The sequence below is a fragment of the Salvelinus alpinus genome, chromosome 4, assembly GCF_045679555.1.
Source record: "Salvelinus alpinus chromosome 4, SLU_Salpinus.1, whole genome shotgun sequence".
Lineage (NCBI taxonomy): Eukaryota > Metazoa > Chordata > Actinopteri > Salmoniformes > Salmonidae > Salvelinus > Salvelinus alpinus.
In genome coordinates, this window is record NC_092089.1 from 25,256,844 (window position 1) to 25,282,400 (window position 25,557).

At 45.6% G+C, this 25,557-nt stretch overlaps 2 protein-coding genes across 8 annotated transcripts in view; one reads left to right on the plus strand and one right to left on the minus strand.

Moving 5' to 3' along the window:
* LOC139573124 (trafficking kinesin-binding protein 1-like) overlaps positions 1-16,666 on the plus strand; it is a 41,580-nt gene extending 24,914 nt beyond the window's left edge. For 5 of the 7 annotated variants that reach the window (XM_071396238.1, XM_071396239.1, XM_071396241.1 and 2 more), the window contains 6 exons: positions 2,214-2,290; positions 2,390-2,623; positions 3,515-3,822; positions 5,071-5,523; positions 7,382-7,484; positions 13,918-16,666. In XM_071396238.1, coding sequence (XP_071252339.1) covers positions 2,214-2,290; positions 2,390-2,623; positions 3,515-3,822; positions 5,071-5,523; positions 7,382-7,484; positions 13,918-14,743 — 2,001 coding nt within the window. In that variant the 3' untranslated portion in view covers positions 14,744-16,666. Of the gene's footprint in view, positions 1-2,213; positions 2,291-2,389; positions 2,624-3,514; positions 3,823-5,070; positions 5,524-7,381; positions 7,485-7,948; positions 8,049-13,917 lie in introns of all 7 variants that reach the window. The other 2 variants (XM_071396244.1, XM_071396245.1) reach the window with 2 other exon arrangements.
* Positions 16,667-20,860: 4,194 nt separating this feature from the next.
* Positions 20,861-24,118, minus strand: LOC139573120 (cholecystokinin-like). The gene is made up of 3 exons (XM_071396232.1): positions 23,896-24,118; positions 22,467-22,727; positions 20,861-21,173 (listed from the first exon to the last, which is right to left on the minus strand). The coding sequence occupies exons 1-3, from the start codon at positions 24,101-24,103 to the stop codon at positions 21,034-21,036; spliced, it is 609 nt and encodes a 202-aa protein (XP_071252333.1). The 5' UTR covers positions 24,104-24,118; the 3' UTR covers positions 20,861-21,033.
* Between the last annotated feature and the right edge of the window lie 1,439 nt (positions 24,119-25,557).

A 25,557-nucleotide genomic window follows, 5' to 3' on the forward strand; every position in this document is an offset into this window, starting at 1 on the left:
GGGGTTAGTTCCCATAGTAACCCAGTTATGTCCGTGTGATGAATCCTGTCTTGTTTTGTTTGTTCCGAATCGATTGGCTGTTTTTTGGGGCCCAGAAGATTCTCTAACAAATTAACCCAATTCAGTCACATAGTCTCTCTAGAACATGGGTCTCCAACCCTGTTCCTGGAGAGCTACCCTCCTGTAGGTTATCACACCAACCCTGTTCCTGGAGAGCTACCCTCCTGTAGGTTATCACGCCAACCCTGTTCCTGGAGAGATACCCTCCTGTAGGTTTTCACTCCAACCCCAGTCGTAACTAACCTGAATCAGGTTATCAACCAGCTAATTATTAGAATCAGGTGTGATAGATTAGAGTTGGATTGACAACCTACAGGAGGGTAGATCTCCAGGAACAGGGTTGGCGTGATAACTACAGGAGGGCTGCTCTCTAGGAACAGGGTTGGCGTGATAACCTACAGGAGGGTGTCTCTCCAGGAACAGGGTTGGAGTGATAACCTACAGGAGGGTAATTCCAGGAACAGGGTTGGAGTGATAACCTACAGGAGGGTAAATCCAGGAACAGGGTTGGAGTGATAACCTACAGGAGGGTAAATCCAGGAACAGGGTTGGAGTGATAACCTACAGGAGGGTAATTCCAGGAACAGGGTTGGAGTGATAACCTACAGGAGGGTGTCTCTCCAGGAACAGGGTTGGAGTGATAACCTACAGGAGGGTACTCCAGGAACAGGGTTGGAGTGATAACCTACAGGAGGGTGTCTCTCCAGGAACAGGGTTGGAGTGATAACCTACAGGAGGGTGTCTCTCCAGGAACAGGGTTGGAGTGATAACCTACAGGAGGGTGTCTCTCCAGGAACAGGGTTGGAGTGATAACCTACAGGAGGGTAATTCCAGGAACAGGGTTGGAGTGATAACCTACAGGAGGGTAATTCCAGGAACAGGGTTGGAGTGATAACCTACAGGAGGGTAATTACAGAAACAGGGTTGGAGTGATAACCTACAGGAGGGTAATTCCAGGAACAGGGTTGGAGTGATAACCTACAGGAAGGTAATTCCAGGAACAGGGTTGGAGTGATAACCTACAGGAGGGTATTTCCAGGAACAGGGTTGGAGTGATAACCTACAGGAGGGTAATTCCAGGAACAGGGTTGGAGTGATAACCTACAGGAGGGTGTCTCCAGGAACAGGGTTTGAGTGATAACCTACAGGAGGGTAATTCCAGGAACAGGGTTGGAGTGATAACCTACAGGAGGGTAATTCCAGGAACAGGGTTGGAGTGATAACCTACAGGAGGGTGTCTCTCCAGGAACAGGGTTGGAGTGATAACCTACAGGAGGGTATTTCCAGGAACAGGGTTGGAGTGATAACCTACAGGAGGGTAATTCCAGGAACAGGGTTGGAGTGATAACCTACAGGAGGGTGTCTCCAGGAACAGGGTTGGAGTGATAACCTACAGGAGGGTAATTCCAGGAACAGGGTTGGAGTGATAACCTACAGGAGGGTAATTACAGAAACAGGGTTGGAGTGATAACCTACAGGAGGGTGTCTCTCCAGGAACAGGGTTGGAGTGATAACCTACAGGAGGGTAATTCCAGGAACAGGGTTGGAGTGATAACCTACAGGAGGGTAATTCCAGAAACAGGGTTGGAGTGATAACCTACAGGAGGGTGTCTCTCCAGGAACAGGGTTGGAGAGCCCTGCTCTAGAATACACCAATGTTCCAGCTTAACACGGCTGGACGTTTACAACGTCAGTTTGGCATTGAGAGAAGAGCAGAGTTGGGACATCCGGCTTTTTTACGTCACTGCCTTATCAGCGTGTTGTCCTAGCGTGTTGTCCTAGCGTGTTTTCCTAGCGTGTTGTCCTAGCGTGTTGTCCTAGCTTAAACATCTCCCAGACACAAAAAAGTAGCTAGAAATGGTTGATCAGAGGTTATTTTTAATGAGTGCATTACGTGAGTGGTTAGTTTGCATCAACTACCTTCACTTAAACTACTGCTAAGGTTTTGCCTGCCAACTTTGGTTTTGAATCGTTACATTCTGGCATGTCTGCCTTGCGATTTGTTGGGGGAGTTGTCTGTCTGAAGAGGACACCCCCCTTTTCAAAGTTACCAAGATAATGTTTATTAATCACAGTCCCTAGGTCTGGGACTTCAGGGACTAGTCACATAGACAGTAATAATCCTGATGATTATTGTTTGTCTGTCGTCCCAGGACTCTCTAGCTGCTGAGATTGAGGGCACCATGAGGAAGGGGCTGGCTATGGATGACCCGGAAGTGGAAGAGCAGAAGTAGGCCCTTATTCAATACCAATATCTACTGAAGTACATCTAACCCCATTTTAGAGCTACGCTGATATCGTGTCCGTGTGTGTCCATGTGTGTGTGTAGGTTGCACCCCAAGCGTGTGTTTGAGACTGTGAAAAACGTTAACCTGATGCGTCAGCGCTCCTCTCTGGCCCCGTCTCCCATGAACATCCCCGGCTCCAACCGGTCGTCCTGTCTGAACTCTGGCCGCTCCAGCTGCCTGTCCACGCCCCGCTCCAGCCTGTACGGAGGGGATATGGGGAGCATCCTCATAGACAACCACACCAACAGCTTCATACTGGAGACGCCTGACCACAGGTGCTGGGACTGGGACTGAGCCATGACTACTCGCTGGCTGGCTCTCTTTCACTTTGAATATGAAATATCTCTCTCTCGCTCTCTCTCTCTGCATGTGAACTCACTTTCTCTCTGCATGTGAACTCTCTCTCTCCTCTCTCTTGTTGAACGTGAAGTATTTCCTCTCTCTCTCTCCTATTCCTCTCTGTCTTCTTGATCTAGTAAAGTTCTGGCTGGTACAACAGGTCAGAGGTCGTCCCATCCATGTAGTTATCCAGTAAAGTCTATCAGAGTGTAAACAGAGTGTTAAACAAGACGGTTCCCATGGTTTCCTGAATGCATATCTGCTATCATTGTAATTTGAATAGATCAGGGTTAGGGTTACTAAGCACTTTGCTGGCTCTACAACAACACCACTGACAGAAATATCCATGGCTTTGCTGGGTAAACCAAGAGGGAAAGGAAGAAGTTTGTCTTTACTAGTTCCCATAGCAACCACAGTACAATAAAGCCAAACAGTAGTTTGTCATGTAACTTTCTCCTGTAACAACTGATTATGTTGTGACTCTGCACATAATGCTAGGGAAGTCAAAACGTCTTGTGTTAACGTCAAATGACCATTGGGGATTTTTGTTATTCGGAATGCCAACCACATAACAGTTGACTCTTTTTGTTGTTTTGCTGATGTCATCAGCCAGTCTGGTTGCTATTCACGTTGTTATGTACAGGATCAGTGTCTTTCATTGAGTACAGCAAACCAGTTATAGGACCTTTTGTTAGACTTGTAGCGTTGAATAGGACTAAATTGAATAAATAAAGACCATGTACACAGTTTCTCCTGTCCTCAGCTAATGTAGGTTGATGGCCAAGACTCATGTTGTCTTCTGCTCTATTTTCTCTCTCTTTCCCCAGTGAGGATGACTCCAACAAGAAACCAGGGACCCCTGGAACGCCGGGCTCTCAGGATCTGGAAGCAGCCCTGCGACGTCTCTCCCTGCGGCGGGACAACTACCTGAGCGAGCGGCGCTTCTTCGAGGAGGAGAGGGATCGGAAGCTCCAGGGGCTGGTGGAGAAGGGAGAGGTGTACAACGGCAGTATGACCCCCACAGAGAGCATCATGTCCCTGGGAGGAACCCACCCCTCTTCCATCTGGTCTGGGTACTCCTTCTGCTCCCGCTCCTACCTGCCGGAGAAGCTGCAGATCGTCAAGCCACTGGAAGGTGACTCCTTCCCCAAGACCTCTCACCCTGCTGCTGGTTGACACACTGTGGGAGTTAATTCACCATGATGAGTGCAGCCTCTCCACACAGTACTCCTTCTACTTCTGACTCACCCAGCCCCCGCTGCTGGTTCCACATCTACAGTCAGAGTTGAGGCTCACACACATCACACCGAATGTGGATCTAGCTTACGTCTGCCGATCGTTCAGCGCTCCGTGTTTTAGGGACCACCCACTGTCGACGTCTGACTGCCAAAAATCTTTAAGGGATTCTACATAATAAAATCGGTTTGCAAATTACGTTCAGAGGTGCCAAGTTAGAAAACGTTATTGGTGTGTCTGAGCCTTTAGACTTAGACTTAGAGTTCGACTTAGACCAGCCCACCACCACTAGCCCTGCCAAACACATTAGTTGAACCTAGTTTAGTTATCATCATGCGAAGCAAACCCAGACCTGTTGCTGGTCTTTTCCACAGCATCGTTGAGGCCCTGTGCCTCTATGTTTTATCAAGGAGGGATGACATTAAACAGCTGTACAGCCTGTTATTCTAATGTCAAATCATCTCCAAACATATCAGGCATCCTCAAAAAGCTGTCAGAAGAGATTTGATACATATTTGTGTTATCTCCTGAAAGAACCTGAATGCAACTGTTTGAAATACAACTTGGATACTGTGTTAGTTTGAGTCGATAGATGCAGTTATAGATCAGGTATGAAGCACACATTTAACCAAATGAAATAAGTTCTTCACATTTTTATCTACATTTTTCTTACATAGAGTATTTATTTTCCCACGCTAAAATGCTAAATATATTTATTTTCCAAATGTTGTTTTCAACATGTTTTTCAGCTTTTTTTTTGTCAGATTAAATGGTTGATTGAAAAATCACCAGAGATCAGAGGGTCCTGGTCAAAAGTAGTGCACTCTATATAGGGATGTAGGGTGGCATTTGGAACGTAAGTCAGTGTCAGGTTATACAGTAGTAGGAAACATCTAGTAGGGTATCTAATCTGGGTCTCTAGTGCCACCTGGTGACAACACCATTAGCATGCACAATGAACCAACACTTTACCTTGTGAGTTCATTACATTATTACACTGTTATTACATTATCATTACACTATAATAATATACACGAACATGTATTACATTATCATTACACTATAATAATATACACTAACATGTATTACATTATCATTACACTGTAATAGTTTATGTGTGTCTAACGTTTGACATTCTCCCTCCCAGGCTCAGCCACCCTGCACCAGTGGCAGCAGCTGGCCCAGCCCAACCTGGGTGGGATCCTGGACACGCGGCCTGGTGTGGTCACTAAGGGCTTCCGTCCTCTGGAACTAGACCTGGAGCACATGTACCTGTTCACTGACTTTGAGGAGGAGGACTTTGAGGTCGTGGAGGAGTCTGTCCACAGCCTCTCTGCCTCAGGCTCTACCCCCGTCTGTAGTGGCATCTCCATCCTCAGCCGGCAGGGCCTCCGTACCCGGTCCTCCTCCTGCTCCTCCTCCTGCAGCGGCAGAGGCATCAACAACAACCTTCCAGAGGGAGGGGTTGGGGGTGATGGAGAAGCCAGGGAAGAGGGCGAGACATTAGGCCCAGGCAGCACATCACTGTCGTCCCCCGCACCTCCAGACAGAGAGAACCAGGAGAACCAGGATCAGGCTGCAGCCGCTGACGGGGTGTCCGGTGAGGGAGCCTCCTAAATGGGTCACACAGGCACCGGACGTCCCTAACCCTCCCTTCTACCTCAGGATATTGGGGCATTCATTGGCCATAGCCATCCCCTCCTCGCCTGCCCGTCGGTCCCCGATCCCTCCACGCTCATGCACACATCTCCAGACACACCCACCTCATCCAGACGTGTCCAGACACACCCACCTCGTCCAGACACCCCCACCTCGTCCAGACACACCCACCTCATCCAGACGTGTCCAGACACACCCACCTCATTCAGACATGTCCAGACACACCCACCTCGTCCAGACACACCCACCTCATCCAGACGTGTCCAGACACACCCACCTCGTCCAGACACACCCACCTCATCCAGACGTGTGCTACTGTCATGCCCCTTTTGAGTATATTGAGTTGAATTTATTTCAGTATTATGTTTAATCTTCACCTCTCACACATTCACACTGTTCCTAAAATCTCAAGATCCTTCCTTACAAATTCAGATTCATTTGAATCATCCAGTTCTGATCACCACTTCCGTCCACTTGAGTCATTTGTGTCAAATCATGTTGTCTCTCCTGAGAAAGTCGGGATATTGTTCTTGTCTTCCATCACAACATTCTTCATCTCAAAGGCATGAAGAAGACTCAAAAAGCCCATTATTAGAGATGTCCTTTGTTAGTGTAAACCTATGTAGTGACGTAGTATATACGTATTACACACACACACACATACACACACACACACACACTCCAGATTGAATATGTGCAACCTATGGCCAGTGTCCAGGTCTCTGTGGTTTGGTTTTCGTGGTATCAGATGACGTGATCTGTTAACAGCATCATGCTCTCACAGCTGTCCAGTAACTCACATGACACTACTGGCATCCCAAATGGCCCCCTATTCCCTATACAATGCACTATTTTAACCATGGCCCATAGTGCTCTGGTCAAAAGTAGTATACTATATAGTGAGTAGGGGACCATTTGGGAAACATGTTCAGTCCATGACCCTGTTTCCTAGGAATTATTATGGAGGGGTGTGAATGTCACCTCATCTCCTGCCTTTGACATTGAGCTGCAGAGTCCACACACAGCTCCAAACAGTCAACACTGCAGAGTCCACACACAGCTCCAAACAGTCAACACTGCAGAGTCCACACACGGCTCCAAACAGTCAACACTGCAGAGTCCACACATGGCTCCAAACAGTCAACACTGCAGAGTCCACACACAACTCCAAACAGTCAACACTGCAGAGTCCACACACAACTCCAAACAGTCAACACTGCAGAGTCCACGCACAGCTCCAAACAGTCAACACTGCAGAGTCCACACACAGCTCCAAACAGTCAACACTGCAGAGTCCACACACAGCTCCAAACAGTCAACACTGCAGAGTCCACACACAGCTCCAAACAGTCAACACTGCAGAGTCCACACACAGCTCCAAACAGTCAACACTGCAGAGTCCACACACGGCTCCAAACAGTCAACACTGCAGAGTCCACACACAGCTCCAAACAGTCAACACACCACTTCTCTGCAGTGTTTTTAGTTCAACCTGCATTGTGTTCCCTATGGAGAATCCCTATGTTAGAGTGGAACACTAATTCATGCCTGGGATATTAGGAATCTGCTGAAATCATTGTCATTCCTTTATCTGCCTTTCTAATTGTTTTCAGTGGTTTAAAATGGCTTCTTCAGGCAAAAATACAGCGGTTTCATCTTTGCAACTGATGCAGCTTTAAACCATCCACTCTGTCTTTGAGTGTTTGATTTTAAGTTTTGTGTTTAAAAGAATGTTGGTATCTCTGCCCAGTACTAACCCTCTACCCTTCCTCCCTCTCTCCCTCTCTTCCTGTCTACAGCCCACTACCCTGGTAAATGCATGTCCAACACCAGCTCCACCTATACCTTCACCACCTGTCGGATCATGCACCCCTCAGACGAGCTGACCAGAGTCACCCCCAGGTTAGATAACCCTCTTACCCCACACTGGTGGAGTCCCAAATGGCTTCCCTATACACTGTGGGACCTGGTCCAAAGCAGTGCACTACAGCATATAGGGAATAGAGTGCCATTTGAGATGCTGACACTGCAGTGTACCCTTGTAGCCACTAGGTGGCAGTGTCTGTCTGAACCGCTATCACTGCAGACGGTGGAAACCTCCTTGGCTTTCAGCATTGGGCTGAGAATGATAATACAGAGAGGATCATAATAAGCCCATATTGCTGAAGGAAATACTGACATAGAATAATAATATTAATTAATGTTGATGTAAAAACTAAGTTAGTCATGATTCGTTCACAAGTACGTTTTCCTTTGCCCTGGCTGAGCCATAGTGTGTTTAACACATACCCACTGTCTGACAGCTATAATTGCCCCTCCTGAATAAAGATGATTGAATTGTATTGAATTGCCCCCATCCCCTCCAGGTCATGTGATGAGGAAGAGGAAGCCGCTCTCTATCATGTTGTTCTGAAGGCTGATTTAGAACAGCAGGCCCACTGAGCCACGCCCCCTCCCGCCACGTGGGTGAGACCTGTCGCATGTCACATGACTAGTAGCGTGGCCTCGTTGTAGGGGATTTGGGGTCTGACTCCGTAGTTTTGGGGTTGTTCCGGGGAATAACAAAGCCTGCCTCACTGTCCCCTTCTAACTATTCTGCTTCCTTTGGTCTCTAAACCCTCTAACCCCCCTCCTGTCAACTGTCAATCAAACAAATCTAGAACAGCTCCGCCCCAACGGGCTGAGACTCTCTAATCAATGACGATCAGATCAAAATGTCTTCCATAATGTAATGATGGCCCCTGGCAGTGATTCATACAATACAACTTGATTGTGGTCTGATGATTGATGCTAAGCTTGTGGTTGTTCATTGCTTACAGAACTATGTTTGGATCAGTGTTCATAACACTGGTTTGTATAATTACCGGTGTGTTAGCACTGCGTCTCTGATACTAATTGATGAGTAAATTTCCTTTGGGGGTTTTCCAGGAAATGTTATCTGGGGTTGAAATAGCATGTGTTTGAGTAAACATCCAGATTACCTTGTCAAAGTGTCCCATTGACTTGTCTGTTGGTTTCTGAATGAAATAGTCAGTGAGATGTTGATGTTAATATTGTTTTCTATTTGATCTGATATTGATACGGGCAGTGATTGGTTAGTACATTTACCTTGTACCAGGAAGCTCCATTATATTGTACTAGTCTTATTTTATTTTATTTCACCTTTATTTAACCAGGTAGGCAAGTTGAGAACAAGTTCTCATTTACAATTGCGACCTGGCCAAGATAAAGCAAAGCAGTTTGACACATACAACAACACAGAGTTACACATGGAATAAACAAAACATACAGTCAATAATACAGTAGAAAAATAATTCTATATACAATGTGAGCAAATGAGGTGAAAGGCAAAAAAAAGGCCATGGTGGCGAAGTAAATACAATATAGCAAGTAAAACACTGGAATGGTAGATTTGCAGTGGAAGAATGTGCAAAGTAGAGATAGAAATAATGGGGTGCAAAGGAGAAAAATAAATAAATACAGTAGGGGAAGAGGTAGTTGTTTGGGCTAAATTATAGATGGGCTATGTACAGGTGCAGTAATCTGTGAGCTGCTCTGACAGCTGGTGCTTAAAGCTAGTGAGGGGTCTGCATCAGTGTGTGTGCTAAAAAAGGAAACTAACATTGATGATCAGACTAAAATCAACCTATTGAATAGCTATTGTATAGCTCAATAAATCCTTGTAGAAGGATTTATTGTGTGGTTTAGGCTCTAGAAGGATTTATTGAGTGGTCTAGGCTCTAGAAGGATTTATTGAGTGGTCTAGGCTCTAGAAGGATTTATTGAGTGGTCTAGGCTCTAGAAGGATATATTGAGTGGTTTAGGCTCTAGAAGGATTTATTGAGTGGTCTAGGCTCTAGAAGGATTTATTGAGTGGTCTAGGCTCTAGAAGGATATATTGTGTGGTTTAGGCTCTAGAAGGATTTATTGAGTCGTCTAGGCTCCAGAAGGATTTATTGAGTGGTTTAGGCTCTAGAAGGATTTATTGAGTGGTCTAGGCTCTAGAAGGATTTATTGAGTGGTCTAGGCTCTAGAAGGATATATTGTGTGGTTTAGGCTCTAGAAGGATTTATTGAGTGGTCTAGGCTCTAGAAGGATATATTGTGTGGTTTAGGCTCTAGAAGGATTTATTGTGTGGTTTAGGCTCTAGAAGGATTTATTGAGTGGTCTAGGCTCTAGAAGGATTTATTGAGTGGTCTAGGCTCTAGAAGGATTTATTGAGTGGTCTAGGCTCTAGAAGGATATATTGAGTGGTTTAGGCTCTAGAAGGATTTATTGAGTGGTCTAGGCTCTAGAAGGATTTATTGAGTGGTCTAGGCTCTAGAAGGATATATTGTGTGGTTTAGGCTCTAGAAGGATTTATTGAGTCGTCTAGGCTCCAGAAGGATTTATTGAGTGGTTTAGGCTCTAGAAGGATTTATTGAGTGGTCTAGGCTCTAGAAGGATTTATTGAGTGGTCTAGGCTCTAGAAGGATATATTGTGTGGTTTAGGCTCTAGAAGGATTTATTGAGTGGTCTAGGCTCTAGAAGGATCTATTGAGTGGTCTAGGCTCTAGAAGGATCTATTGAGTCGTCTAGGCTCCAGAAGGATTTATTGAGTGGTCTAGGCTCTAGAAGGATTTATTGAGTGGTCTAGGCTCTAGAAGGATCTATTGAGTGGTCTAGGCTCTAGAAGGATCTATTGAGTGGTCTAGGCTCTAGAAGGATCTATTGAGTCGTCTAGGCTCCAGAAGGATTTATTGAGTGGTCTAGGTTACAGAAGGATCTATTGAGTGGTCTAGGTTACAGAAGGATCTATTGAGTGGTCTAGGTTACAGAAGGATCTATTGAGTGGTCTAGGTTACATAAGGATCTATTGAGTGGTCTAGGTTACAGAAGGATCTATTGAGTGGTCTAGGTTACAGAAGGATCTATTGAGTGGTCTAGGCTCTAGAAGGATTTATTGAGTGGTCTAGGCTCCAGAAGGATCTATTGAGGGGTCTAGGCTCTAGAAGGATTTATTGAGTGGTCTAGGCTCTAGAAGGATTTATTGAGGGGTCTAGGCTCCAGAAGGATCTATTGAGTTGTCTAGCCTCTAGAAGGATTTATTGATTTATTTGAACTCCATCTGTGTTGACTCTTATAAAATATTGTCATGTGGATATGATCTCAGGACCAATAGCCAGTAATATTAAAGCTTGAATCATCAGTCTAGCTGACTGGCTGTGTCTGTCATAGCTGAGGAGCATAGCTGACTGCATAGCCGTATGGCTGACAGTATAGCTGTATAGCTGACTGTAAAGCTTTATAGCTGACAGTATAGCAGTATAGCTGACTGTGTGGCGGACTGTATAGCAGTATAGCTGACTGTAAAGCTTTATAGCTGACTGTATAGCTGACAGTATAGCAGTATAGCTGACTGTGTGGCGGACTGTATAGCTGACTGTTCAGCTGACAGTATAGCTGTATAGCTGACTGTAAAGCTTTATAGCTGACTGTATAACAGTATAGCTGACTGTAAAGCTTTATAGCTGACTGTATAACAGTATAGCTGACTGTAAAGCTTTATAGCTGACTGTATAACAGTATAGCTGACTGTAAAGCTTTATAGCTGACTGTATAACAGTATAGCTGACTAAAGCGTTATAGCTGACTGTAAAGCGTTATAGCTGACTGTATAACAGTATAGCTGACTGTATGGCAGCATGGCTGACAGTATAGCTGTATAGCTGACAGTATAGCTGTATAGCTGACAGTATAGCTGTATAGCTGACTGTATAGCTGTATAGCTGACTGTATAGCTGACTGTATAGCTGTATAGCTGACTGTATAGCTGTATAGCTGACTGTATAGCTGTATAGCTGTATAGCTGTATAGCTGACAGTATAGCAGTATAGCTGACAGTATAGCAGTATAGCTGACTGTGTGGCGTACTGTATAGTAGTATAGCTGACTGTTCAGCTGACTGTACAGCAGTATGGCTGACTGTATAGCGGTATGGCTGACTGTATAGCGGTATGGCTGACTGTATAGCCGTATGGCTGACTGTATAGCCGTATGGCTGACTGTATAGCCGTATGGCTGACTGTACAGCTGACTGTAATAGCAGTATAGCTGACTGTATAGCAGTATAGCTGACTGTAAAGTAGTATAGCTGACTGTATAGCTGTATAGCTGACCCTGTGGCGGACTGTATAGCAGTATGGCGGACTGTATAGCAGTATGGCGGACTGTATAACGGTATGGCTGACTGTATAGCCATATGGCTGACTGTATAGCCGTATGGCTGATTGTATAGCAGTATAGCTGACTGTATGGCTGACTGTATAGCCGTATGGCTGACTGTATGGCTGACTGTATAGCCGTATGGCTGACTGTATAGCCGTATGGCTGACTGTATAGCAGTATAGCTGACTGTATAGCTGACTGTATAGCTGACTGTATAGCAGTATGGCTGACTGTATGGCTGACTGTATAGCTGACTGCATAACGGTATAGCTGACTGCATAACGGTATGGCTGACTGCATAGCTGTATGGCTGACTGCATAGCTGTATGGCTGACTGCATAGCTGTATGGCTGACTGCATAGCCGTATGGCTGACTGTACATAGCAGTATGGCTGACTGTATAACAGTATAGCTGACTGTGTGGCTGACTGTATAGCCGTATGGCTGACTGTATAGCCGTATGGCTGACTGTATAGCCGTATGGCTGACTGTATAGCCGTATGGCTGACTGTATAGCGGTATGGCTGACTGTATAGCCGTATGGCTGACTGTATAGCCGTATGGCTGACTGTATAGCCGTATGGCTGACTGTACAGCTGACTGTATAGCAGTATAGCTGACTGTATAGCTGTATAGCTGACTGTGGGGCAGTATAGCTGACTGTGTAGCTGACTGTATAGCTGACTGTATAGCTGACTGTGTAGCAGTATAGCTGACTGTGTAGCAGTATAGCTGACTGTGTAGCTGACTGTATAGCTGACTGTGTAGTAGTATAGCTGACTGTGTAGTAGTGTAGCTGACTGTATAGCTGACTGTGTAGCTGACTGTATAGCTGACTGTATAGTAGTATAGCTGACTGTATAGCTGACTGTATAGCAGTATAGCTGACTGTATAGCAGTATAGCTGACTGTGTAGCTGACTGTATAGCTGACTGTGTAGCTGACTGTATAGCTGCCTGTGTAGCTGACTGTATAGCTGCCTGTGTAGCTGACTGTATAGCTGCCTGTGTAGCTGACTGTATAGCTGACTGTGTAGCTGACTGTATAGCTGACTGTGTAGTAGTATAGCTGACTGTATAGCTGACTGTGTAGTAGTATAGCTGACTGTGTAGCTGACTGTGTAGCTGACTGTATAGCTGACTGTATAGCAGTATAGCTGACTGTGTAGTAGTATAGCTGACTGTATAGCTGACTGTATAGCAGTATAGCTGACTGTATAGCAGTATAGCTGACTGTATAGCTGACTGTATAGCTGACTGTATAGCTGACTGTATAGCAGTATAGCTGACTGTATAGCTGACTGTGTAGCTGACTGTGTAGCTGACTGTGTAGCTGACTGTGTAGCTGACTGTATAGCTGCCTGTGTAGCTGACTGTATAGCTGACTGTGTAGCTGACTGTATAGCTGACTGTGTAGCAGTATAGCTGACTGTGTAGCAGTATAGCTGACTGTGTAGCAGTATAGCTGACTGTGTAGCAGTATAGCTGACTGTGTAGCAGTATAGCTGACTGTGTAGCAGTATAGCTGACTGTGTAGCAGTATAGCTGACTGTGTAGCTGACTGTGTAGCTGACTGTGTAGCTGACTGTGTAGCTGACTGTGTAGCTGACTGTGTAGCTGACTGTATAGCTGACTGTATAGCTGACTGTTAGCTGACTGTATAGCTGACTGTATAGCTGACTGTATAGCTGACAGTATAGCTGACTGTTTAGTAGTATAGCTGACTTTATAGCAGTATTGCTGGCTGTATAGCTGACTGTGTTGCAGTGTAGCTGACTGTGTAGCTGACTGTATCAATATAGCTGACTGTATATCAATATAGCTGACTGTATAACAGTATATCTGCCTTTATAGCTGACTATTTAACAGTATATCTGCCTTTATAGCTGACTGTATATCAATATAGCAGCTGACTGTATATCAATATAGCAGCTGACTGTATATCAATATAGCTGCCTGTATATCAATATAGCTGCCTGTATATCAATATAGCTGACTATTTAACAGTATAGCTGACTATTTAACAGTATATCTGCCTTTATAGCTGACTGTATAGCAGTATGGCTGACTGTATAGCAGTATGTATGTGTGACTGTCTGTGTGTGTCCCTCTCCACCTCCCTCTTTCAGCCTTATGTCTGGCCCTACTGCCTCCTGCGTCATGACCAGCAGCAGCAGCGTCAAATCTACCCCCTGCTCAACCCCTTGCACCCCGCGCCGCCTCAGCCTGGCAGCCGAGTCCTTCACCAACCTGAGAGACTCCACCAAGACCATGAGCACTAGTGGAGGTCTGGTGCGGCTCCTCCAGGAGCGAGGCATCTCTGCAGCAGTCTACAACCCTCAGAGCTGGGACCGAGCAGACTGTAGCACCTCAATCACCACTGGAGGGGTACCGTCGCTTCTACCGCCGCGGCCCCCCGACACCCTACCCTCCACGCCGCCCAACTCCCCAACCCACCGCTCCCTCTGTGCCAAACCCAGCAGCCCCGTGGGCCCCTTCGAACTCAGTCCCAGCGCCCCGCCCTATGACAACTTCCTGGCTTCGAAGCCGGCCAGCTCCATCCTGAAGGAGGTGAGGGCAGAGGCCCAGAGCAGTGAGTCAGCAGACAGCGATTGTCAGACTGACGTCAGCGTCCACAATCTGAAGCTGGTGGACAAGCTGAAGCGCTTCAGCGTGGCTGGGGCCGGTCCCTCTTTATCAGGGTCCACGGGGCCCACCATGCTGGGGCCCCTCAGCGGCCTCCACCGCCCTTCCCACTTCTGCCCTTCTGTGGTGACCAGTCCCATAGGGGGCCTCGGCCCCGCTCTGAACGCAGGCATCCGCCGTAACCGCAGCTACCCGGCCATGGTAGGGGCCGGCATGGCTATGAAGGGCCCGGGGCCCCACAGCCCCACAGACATGCTCCTGGCTTCTTCCTCCAAGCTCCTCAGACAGACTAGTCTCAATGATGGGTGAAGGAATGTTGACTTTTCTCTTCTGTCTGTCACCTGTCAGATGAGTTGGATGTATATATAGCTGCTGTATGAGTCCCCGGTCTGTGACAAATCAACTCTGTGCCTGAAAGAGATGCCCTTTCTTTTTACAGTGCATTTTGTATCAATGCTAATTATTTTGTCTTTATCTTTCTTTCTCTATTCTGTCTCTCTCTCCTCTCCTGTCCTCTCTTTCTCTATTCTGTCTCTCTCTCTCCTCTCCTGTCCTCTCTTTCTCTATTCTGTCTCTCTCTCTCCTCTCCTGTCCTCTCTTTCTCTATTCTGTCTCTCTCCTCTCCTGTCTCTCTCTCTCCTCTCCTGTCTCTCTCTTTCCTCTCCTGTCCTCTCTTTCTCTATTCTGTCTCTCTCTCCTCTCCTGTCCTCTCTTTCTCTCTCCTGCTTTTCTTTCTCTGTCCAGCTTTTCTCTCTGCTTACAACCTTCAGTAAATAGTACCATGATGTGTTATTGTTTTATTGTTGATTGGCCCTGCAGATCGGTAGGCTGAAGAACATGTACTGTAGCACCTGTTATCTGTTTAGGAAACGGAGCGCTTCCAAGCCCAGGTAAACTCATATTAAAGATCTATTTATTTTATTCCCAGGTCTAAACGTATACATGTAGAGAGAAAACACTGTCTCTTCCTGTTAATTAGCCAATGAGTGGCAAGCAGTACCAACGAACGCACCTTAAGTGGTATTTAAGGGTGTTCTGTGACATCAATGACAATATGCACATAACTAAGACCTTTATTGAGGAAATGAAGTGTTGGAGGTACAGTTCATACTACTAGCTAGCACAATACTGGGCAACAACACATGTTATTCACCTCAGAGTTTATCCAAATAAAGAGTGGGAAGGAGCCACACTTGAAGCTAAGAGGGATGCATGGATGTTTGCCGTGAATGAATAGGCTATGGTTTGAACTTGGATACATTGTAACAGACCAACATGATTTCTAGACATTTGTGTGCAGTGTGAGTATGTGAACTTGTGTGTGTATAAAGTTGTTGAAAGATTTACCTATAGGCCTAGATAGTCTAAGAAAGGCTGGAGTCATTTGGTTACGGTGATAATCAGATATACAGGACATTTCAACCAGAGCCCACTAACTGCTGTCTCCCAATACAAAAAGTGTGTAGGAGAGTTCTCTGGGAGGGACGCCGTTGACTTTTATGAGAGAAACATTATACAAGTTAGATTTTTCTTCTGCCTTTCATCTTTCTGGTAACAAGCTTTGGTGACTGAACTGTTAGCTTTAAACTAAAGCCACTGTACTGTAAATTAAGTTGTGGAACGGAGAGATGGAGGGAAAACGTCCTAGTGCCTCATACTTTACATAGTTCCCTTGTTGTTGGGCTGATCTGTCTGGTTCCACCCTGGTATGAGCAGACAACTGCCTGGTGTTCTGAGGATATCCTCCTCGTAGGAGTTTTCACTTGAACTGCAGAGAAGATGAGCTCTCATTACATCTTGGATAGATGCAGTACATGTGTTGAAATAAAGAAGAAACACCTATTATTTATCATTAACCTCTGACAAAAGTAGAGATTCGTCCTTGCTGACATTGTGTGTAACTTGAATATCCTTTGAATGTATTGATTAAGAGCAGAAAATATTCTGTCCATATGTGTCTGTTGATTTAAAGGATGGTTTTACTGCATTTCAACCACAAAGGGAATTATTATTATACTACTTGTACATTGTAAATGGTATGTATGCAATGAATTTAGCCATGTTAACTATTTTTTAATAAACTAGAAAATATATATAAGGGACAAAAATGTTGTTCAGGCAATGAAGTGGTCAGAACACTGGTATAAAAATAAAAACAAGGGTTTTGTGTTCTGGAATTTCAAGAGCACCAATTTGCAAAAAAGGCTATTATCAATAAAACAATTGATATGACCTGCTTGCTATCATGTCTTTTATTTATCCGTCCATGTATTGTTGGTTGGAGTTCACTAAAGACAAAATAATAACATGTTGGAGCACTAATCATCAAAAGTCCTCATGATAATGAACCGTTTGTGAAGAAATGTACTTGACAACAGTTGGTTCATGGTGTTTCACCATTCTGGTGCCCACACAGCTTTATGAGGACAACATGGACCGAGCTACAACACGTGTTCACATGGGAAAGATCTTGGCCTCAGTTTCATGCAATTAGATGAGAATTTGAGTGTTGTTGGAACCAAGTGCATTGTGTTGATGGTCCATTACTACAGACAGCAGCAGAAATAAACCCACTACTCATTCAGCTGCCAATGTTCCCCTAAGTGCTCTTTCACTGCCCTTTTCTCCATGTTCAAGGAAGTCTTCTCTTTTGTTCCTAATTAGTGGGCACGTATGGCATGATCACACATCCACTTGAAAAACAATCCACTTGATATTCATAGATGGATAAAGCGTAGCAGGTAGCCTTGAGGTTAAGGCATTGGGTCAGTAACTGAAAGATTGCTGGTTCGAATACCGGAGCCGACAAGGTGAAATAAATAATCTGTCACTGCCCTGGAGCAATTAACCCTAATTGCTCCAGGGGTGCTGTACAATGGTGACCCTGGCCATGATCCCACTCCCTTCGGGTGTCTTAGGGGGAGTTGGAATATGCAACCCCCCCCCCCCAATTAATTATTTATGTCAATTTGTTTTTGCATTATTATAAGGTCGTTCAATTAAATATGCTGGAGCTCTTGTTCTATTCAACATATTCACATTGTCTTAGTGATATTTTTGGTTTCTTACAAACCGATTGATGATCAAATTGACATTTGACTTGCATTATCATAGACTTCAAAAGAGAATGTTGATGCCCAAAAAAAAATATTCAAGGAACTGAAATGATTCATCCTTTTTGGGATCTACAACAAGTTTTCCAAAATGTTTAGTGGTCCTACATAATCCTCCCTACCTGCCATCTCTCTCTAGGTCTGTCAAATCACTGTCTCCCTGTGGGGTTTCACCATCACCAGTCCCAACCTTCTAGCATCTCATTGAGCCTAATGTGGACCCAGCAGTCAGCCACTGTCTGTTGTAAATGGGCACCAATACATGTAATTGCCCCAGCAGCAGCAGATGTTTCATGTTTTTCTGTATTTTATTGTCATGCTTTATTATGCAACAGCTCCCTCTCTACTCCCACCTCATCCTCCCCTTCTCCTCCACCTCCCCTCACCCTCCCCTTCTTCCCTCCTCATCCTCCCCTTCTCCTCCACCTCCCCTCATCCTCCCCTTCTTCCCTCCTCATCCTCCCCTTCTCCTCCACCTCCCGTCATCCTCCCCTTCTCCCCTCCTCTGCCTCCCCTCCACCCCCCCTCCTCACCCTCCCATTCTCCCCTCATCCTCCCCTTCTCCTCCACCTCCCCTCACCCTCCCCTTCTTCCCTCCTCATCCTCCCCTTCTCCTCCACCTCCCCTCATCCTCCCCTTCTTCCCTCCTCATCCTCCCCTTCTCCTCCACCTCCCCTCATCCTCCCCTTCTTCCCTCCTCATCCTCCCCTTCTCCTCCACCTCCCCTCATCCTCCCCTTCTTCCCTCCTCATCCTCCCCTTCTCCTCCACCTCCCCTCATCCTCCCCTTCTCCCCTCCTCTGCCTCCCCTCCACCCCCCCTCCTCACCCTCCCATTCTCCCCTCATCCTCCCCTTCTCTGCCTCCCCTCCGCCCCCAATTCTCCCCTCATCCTCCCCTTCTCCCCTCCACCCCCCCTCCTCCTCACCCTCCCATTCTCCCCTCATCCTCCCCTTCTCTGCCTCCCCTCCGCCCCCAATTCTCCCCTCATCCTCCCCTTCTCCCCTCCTCACCCTCCCCTCATCTCCTCCTCACCCTCCCCTCATCCTCCCCTTCTTCGTTCCTCTGCCTCCCCTCATCCCCCCTGATTCTCCCCTCTGCCCCCACATTCTCCCCTCCTCACCCTTCTCCCCTCTTCTGCTTCCCCTCATCCTCCCCTCCTTCTCCCCTCCACCTCCCCTCATCCTCCCCAGCTCCTGTCTCCCATCCCACATCGAACACCTGTCGCAAATAATTAAATCAGCTCATTGAGGGACACCTGTGCTAGCATTAGTGCAGCGCTAGCCAAGCTTTATGCTCACAACAGTGCAATCCAAGCCATGCCATTGTCTCTCCAATGCACCTAAGTGGTACTCCATCCAATATTTGTTAAGCTGCGTGCGTTGTCTAATGTAAAAACCCAAGCTTTATTTGTCTCCTCTGTGTTCCGGTTTTTCTATTTAGTGACAGATGTGATATTGCCTCTGTTATTGCTGCTACAATCACCCCCTAAGGCCGTGTGTCTGGAAAAGTAGATCTGGAGGACTGCTCGTTAACAAAAACGCTCTTGCTCTTTAATTCAGTCAGAGTGATGTGCTGGGCTGCTGTAGGTACAGTGCTCTTTAATTCAGTCAGAGTGATGTGCTGGTCTGCTGTAGGTACAGTGCTCTTTAATTCAGTCAGAGTGATGTGCTGCTCTGCTGTAGGTACAGTGCTCTTTAATTCAGTCAGAGTGATGTGCTGGGCTGCTGTAGGTACAGTGCTCTTTAATTCAGTCAGAGTGATGTGCTGCTCTGCTGTAGGTACAGTGCTCTTTAATTCAGTCAGTGATGTGCTGCTCTGCTGTAGGTACAGTGCTCTTTAATTCAGTCAGAGTGATGTGCTGCTCTGCTGTAGGTACAGTGCTCTTTAATTCAGTCAGAGTGATGTGCTGCTCTGCTGTAGGCACAGTGCTCTTTAATTCAGTCAGAGTGATGTGCTGCTCTGCTGTAGGTACAGTGCTCTTTAATTCAGTCAGAGATGTGCTGCTCTGCTGTAGGCACAGTGCTCTTTAATTCAGTCAGAGTGATGTGCTGCTCTGCTGTAGGTACAGTGCTCTTTAATGCAGTCAGAGTGATGTGCTGGGCTGCTGTAGGTACAGTGCTCTTTAATTCAGTCAGAGTGATGTGCTGGGCTGCTGTAGGTACAGTGCTCTTTAATTCAGTCAGAGTGATGTGCTGGTCTGCTGTAGGTACAGTGCTCTTTAATTCAGTCAGAGTGATGTGCTGGTCTGCTGTAGGTACCGTGCTCTTTAATTCAGTCAGAGTGATGTGCTGCTCTGCTGTAGGTACAGTGCTCTTTAATTCAGTCAGAGTGATGTGCTGCTCTGCTGTAGGTACAGTGGGTCTATAAGAAGACAAGTTGCTCAGGGAGGTATCACTTCAGACCTAAATTCATTAAGTGCTGCTAATACACCCACTGTAGTCTCTCACTGTCTAACCTCCCTGTACCTTCTGCATTAAGAGGAGGATCCTGCTGTATGTTGCTGCATCTCCGTGGCTCAGTGATGACTAGAGCTGTAAACAATGTGTGGCAACTGTGGTCCAGCATAATAGGGGAGCAAATATGAGTCAGATGAGCTGTTGTGTAACATTATTATTTGTAAGTGACAAATAGAGCATGAGCCCACTAAATGCACTAGACTGCATGGCACTTAGGACTACAATGAACCCAAGGCCTTAGTGTTTGGAAACACTATGGAAAAGGATGTGTGTATATTATGCAGGCTTGTTTTAATCTACTACAAAATCTGTCTGATTAGATATCTCTGTGTTTTAAGGACATCAGACTGTGTTTATTTATTTTATTTTATTTTTTTATTTTACCGTTATTTTACCAGGTAAGTTGACTGAGAACACGTTCTCATTTGCAGCAACGACCTGGGGAATAGTTACAGGGGAGAGGAGGGGGATGAATAGGCTAATTGTAAACTGGGGATTATTAGGTGACCGTGATGGTTGAGGGCCAGATTGGGAATTTAGCCAGGACACCGGGGTTAACACCCCTACTCTTACGATAAGTGCCATGGGATCTTTAATGACCTCAGAGAGTCAGGACACCCGTTTAACGTCCCATCCAAAAGACAGCACCCTACACAGCGCAGTGTCCCCAATCACTGCCCTGGGGCATTGGGATCTTTTGTTTAGACCAGAGGAAAGAGTGCCTCCTACTGGCCCTCCAACACCACTTCCAGCAGCACCTGGTCTCCCATCCAGGGACTGACCAGGACCAACCCTGCTTAGCTTCAGAAGCAAGCCAGCAGTGGTATGCAGGGTACATGTAAGAAAACCATGAAACTTTTTAGTTTTCTTCAAAAATCTGTATACGTACTGTATATATATTGCTTCATATCAGTTTTACAAACACATTTACATCAAATACATCATAATAAATATAGCTTTTGGGGACAATGATTTTTTTGTTTTCCGATTCTGATAATTGAGATGGATTTAGTGGCGGTGCGTCTGTTTCTATGAGGAGTACTCCTCGTACTCCTCTGCACTTCGGCGTCCGAAGTCCATCCAGCCCAGGTAGTCTCTGTCCTTTATCTTGTGGCTGGGACCCGGACCGCTGGCTCTGCTGCTCAGGGACGAGCTCCTCTGGAAGGGTCCTGGAACCAGGGAATTTGAGGGGTTACTTTTCTCCAGCACAATCCTTCAGCTTTTTACCAAAGAAATGGCGGTTGTGCCTGGTTTAAATCCCAGATTGCCCTTTTAAATACTACATTATATTCTAATGTATATGGATATAATATATATTTCTATGTCTGGAACAGAGACAGATGTCACATAGCATCTATACTGTAACGGGCACTGGAGTCTCCTGTTGGAATAACCTTATTAATTTGATTGTATCATTAGATGAAAGAACATAGTATAATTATTCCTAGAAAGCATCCCACCCGTATGACTGTTTGGGATCATGATAACACAACTCCTTGATATGTTGGATCATGTTTCTTAACCATTTTTTGTTTCAGGGAAGACCTATTGGATTAAAACAAATGAACACTTGTTAATTGACTAAATCAGTGTTGGCTAGCTATCTGCTGGAACCATTCAGCAACATCCGCTCAGCATCATCCCAGGGACTGGTGCCGGTCAGTCATTATCAATCCACTGGAGACACTGACTCTTTCATTCTTTGGCATGTACTTCTGTGTGTAAATGTTCTGGCACTCTTCAGAGGAGTTAAGGATGTCTACAAACCGCACTAACCTACACAACTTTTGTAGAGTGCCTTTTAAAATGGCAAAATATAGCCATTTATTTGATTGTTTATAAAAGTCAAAAAGTCCAGTTCGAGCAGGGCCAGACAACAGCAGCATGACAAAGCCATGACTGGATTGTGACAACACCCAGAGAGATGAATGATGACAGAGGAGGAGGCACGGAGAGAGAGGGAGGCTTTCTTTCTCTAACGATGTCATATTTCTTCATCTCTCTGTTACGTGATGAAAACCACCGGAGGGAAGGCCTCCTCTCAGTCTGGATAATTCCCACTATCAACTTTCTCCTCCATGGCTGTCTGTCTCATACTGTGGGACTTCTCTTCCTTCTCAGAGGGAAAGTGCTTTAACTATAGAGATGGGAAAGCTATCAGAGTGGAGATGATGCTAATCCAAAACTCATACAAGGTCACTGTCCTGAGCCACAAATGGTACCCTATTCCCTAAATAGTGCACTACTTTTGATCAGAGTGCTATGTGCCCTGGTCAAAGTTGTGCACTACATAGAGAATACGGTGACTTAATACATGACTTAATATAATTGGTGACTTAGTTCATGAGTGAGGGATACTAGGATTGTGATAACATACAACCCTAGAATATGATATTTATGAACAAACCTTTAACATTGTTCTATTTTACTTTAACAAACATTTAACAGATGTCATGGCTTACCTTTCCTGGATATCAATCTTGCCAGTAGTTCGTGCAGACTGGTGCGGGGGTCCTCTGCCTCGTCCTCTGACGGTTTGGAGAAGGGGGTGAGCTGGCCACTGGAGGGCGCTGAGCGGGTGTGGCGTCTGTGTTGGGGAGACATAACGCTGTCGAGCTGGGGGGGCTCAGGCTTGTCCTCATCCTGCGAGTGCGACGGGCGCCCCAAACTGCTGCTAGAGAATGCAGCCAGCAGTACACATACACAGATGCCTGCATTCATTGCTGACGGAGGGGGCACAGAGAGAGAGGGAGGGGGCACAGAGAGAGGGAGAGAGGGAGGGGGCACGGAGAGAGGGAGGGGGCACAGAGAGAGAGAGAGAGAGGGAGGGGGCACAGAGATAGAGAGAGATGGACAGAACATCAGAAAAGATTAGCATCAAAAGAGAACATGAATTAACATCTCTGCATAGATCTGTATTACATTTGAGTCTATTTAAAAAAAATACATTTTACAAGGAATACCATGATACATGATATGTTTTACAAGGAATACCATGATATGTTTTACAAGGAATACCATGATACATTTTACAAGGAATACCATGATATGTTTTACAAGGAATACCATGATATGTTTCTCATGACACAACTGAAACCTTTGTGTTGCATTATGCAGCACAGGGGTAGAAGGCAATTATCCAAAAGAATACATTTGGTTAAAACAAAATTAAAGTGCCCTTTCCCACCCAATATGAATTGACCAATCATATAAGTTGTAGGGTAGTAATACTGACGGATGAGTCTTTCCTGTTGTAATATAATCCTGGAGGAAAGGACCAACACAATTAGGCAGCGATCCATGTTATCGGCTTCTTCAGCTTCCAGTCAGGAGAATTTACTTTTCTACCATAAGACGCCTCAGAGGCAGAAAAAACAGACTCTTCTCTGTTTAAAGAGCCATTGGAAAGTACTCTCCAGGGTGAAGATGTCTGTGATTTCACACCACCATGCCACCAATGGACTAGTGAATAATTCATGTAGATTCAACAAACAAGAACTGTCTGGGTTGTATAGAATTAAAACAAATATAGAGGGACAGCAATCCAAAGGAAGGTATATCCAGGCAGCAATAATACACCAGATATTTAACAGGAGTCAGGACACACCATCATTTCTCAAACTAGCTACAGTGACTGACTGTCGATACATTCATTCAAGACAGATTTCATATGAAAAACACAATTGCGTCCTCACGTAATTGACTGGAACCCAGTCGGATTATTCCACTCATTGACCTGAACTTAAACCCTGTACTTCAATTTTAGAGAACCCATTGTGCAAGGAATTAGTCCCATGCTCCAAGTGTTCATTAAGCTTCTTTACTGATAACCACAGCGCCCTCACAGCAGAAACATTAGAAGAAAAAAATAGCCACACAAAGTTCAATTACCTTCAGTTAGTCCACACAGGCTGGGCTCAACAGTCTGGTAACAGTAGAGGAGAGGAGGAGGAGTGTACAGTAGAGGGAGTACAGCTGGAACAGACAGCGGGAAACTTCTCCTGAAGGTGCAGGAGTGACCCTTATATACCCGGAGTGGGAGGGCCGTACCCTTGGTCCCTGGAGCGGAGCTTTTGCATCCTGTCATGTATTTGCGCATCGCTGACGCAGTAACGGGATAGACGCACTCACCGCCTCCTTCAGAGAGGGACAGGGCACCACCCTGAACCCACTACATTCCCCACGCTCCTCTCTCCTCTCCTCTGATGCTGACGCACTAGGGAACAAGAGGGAGAGAGGGTCAAAGATCATAACAACCACTCCCCACACCCCCCTCCCCCAAAAACAAGGAACCCATGGTCGTATTCATTAGGACACTTTTTTAAATTATTGGGTGTGTTCAGGTATAATCACTCATAGTTTCAGTCCATTTTCTTCCGTTTGGTTCCTAATGAATATGACCCAGAAGTAAGCCCCTCTCCTAGACCCCAGTCATCAGCCTCAGTCTCCAGACAGTGATAGGCTAATCCTTCTCCCTCATAAGAGAGACTGCTGCCTGATTAATATGGGGATGCACATCTGGCTGTGTGCCTGGGAATGAAACACAAGGCACGATCTCTTAAAGGTCTTTTAAAGTTGTCTAACTGAAGGACGTGGAGATTATGTTTTTCAGGATTACATTCATACCACAGGAGGTTGGTAGCTACTTAATTGGGGAGGAAGTGGTAATGGTTGGAGTGGAATAAGTGGAATGGTTTCAAATACATCAGACACATGATCTCCATGTGTTTAATGCCGCTCCGTGTTTTGGACATTATTATGAGCCATCCTCCCCTCAGCAGCCTCCTGTGATTCATACACTGTATCATTAGAGAATTAAACAGTTCTCCCCTCATCAGCCTCCTGTGATTCATACACTGTATCATTAGAGAATTAAACAGTTCTCCCCTCAGCAGCCTCCTGTGATTCATACACTGTATCGTTAGAGAATTAAACAGTTCTCCCCTCATCAGCCTCCTGTGATTCATACACTGTATCATTAGAGAATTAAACAGTTCTCCCCTCAGCAGCCTCCTGTGATTCATACACTGTATCGTTAGAGAATTAAACAGTCTCCTCCCCTCAGCAGCCTCCTGTGATTCATACACTGTATCGTTAGAGAATTAAACAGTCTCCTCCCCTCAGCAGCCTCCTGTGATTCATACACTGTATCGTTAGAGAATTAAACAGTCTCCTCCCCTCAGCAGCCTCCTGTGATTCATACACTGTATCGTTAGAGAATTAAACAGTCTTCTCCCCTCAGCAGCCTCCTGTGATTCATACACTGTATCGTTAGAGAATTAAACAGTCTCCTCCCCTCAGCAGCCTCCTGTGATTCATACACTGTATCGTTAGAGAATTAAACAGTTCTCCCCTCAGCAGCCTCCTGTGATTCATACACTGTATCGTTAGAGAATTAAACAGTTCTCCCCTCATCAGCCTCCTGTGATTCATACACTGTATCATTAGAGAATTAAACAGTTCTCCCCTCAGCAGCCTCCTGTGATTCATACACTGTATCGTTAGAGAATTAAACAGTTCTCCCCTCAGCAGCCTCCTGTGATTCATACACTG

Bases quoted from the DNA above. Each gene is read 5' to 3' on its own strand.
- LOC139573120 (XM_071396232.1), bottom strand. From the start codon at position 24,103: ATGCGCAAATACATGACAGGATGCAAAAGCTCCGCTCCAGGGACCAAG. The intron at 22,728-23,895 runs GTAATTGAACTT...CCCCTCCGTCAG, and splicing joins CCTGTGTGGACTAACTGAAG to CAATGAATGCAGGCATCTGT. The intron at 21,174-22,466 runs GTAAGCCATGAC...CCCTGGTTCCAG, and splicing joins AAGATTGATATCCAGGAAAG to GACCCTTCCAGAGGAGCTCG.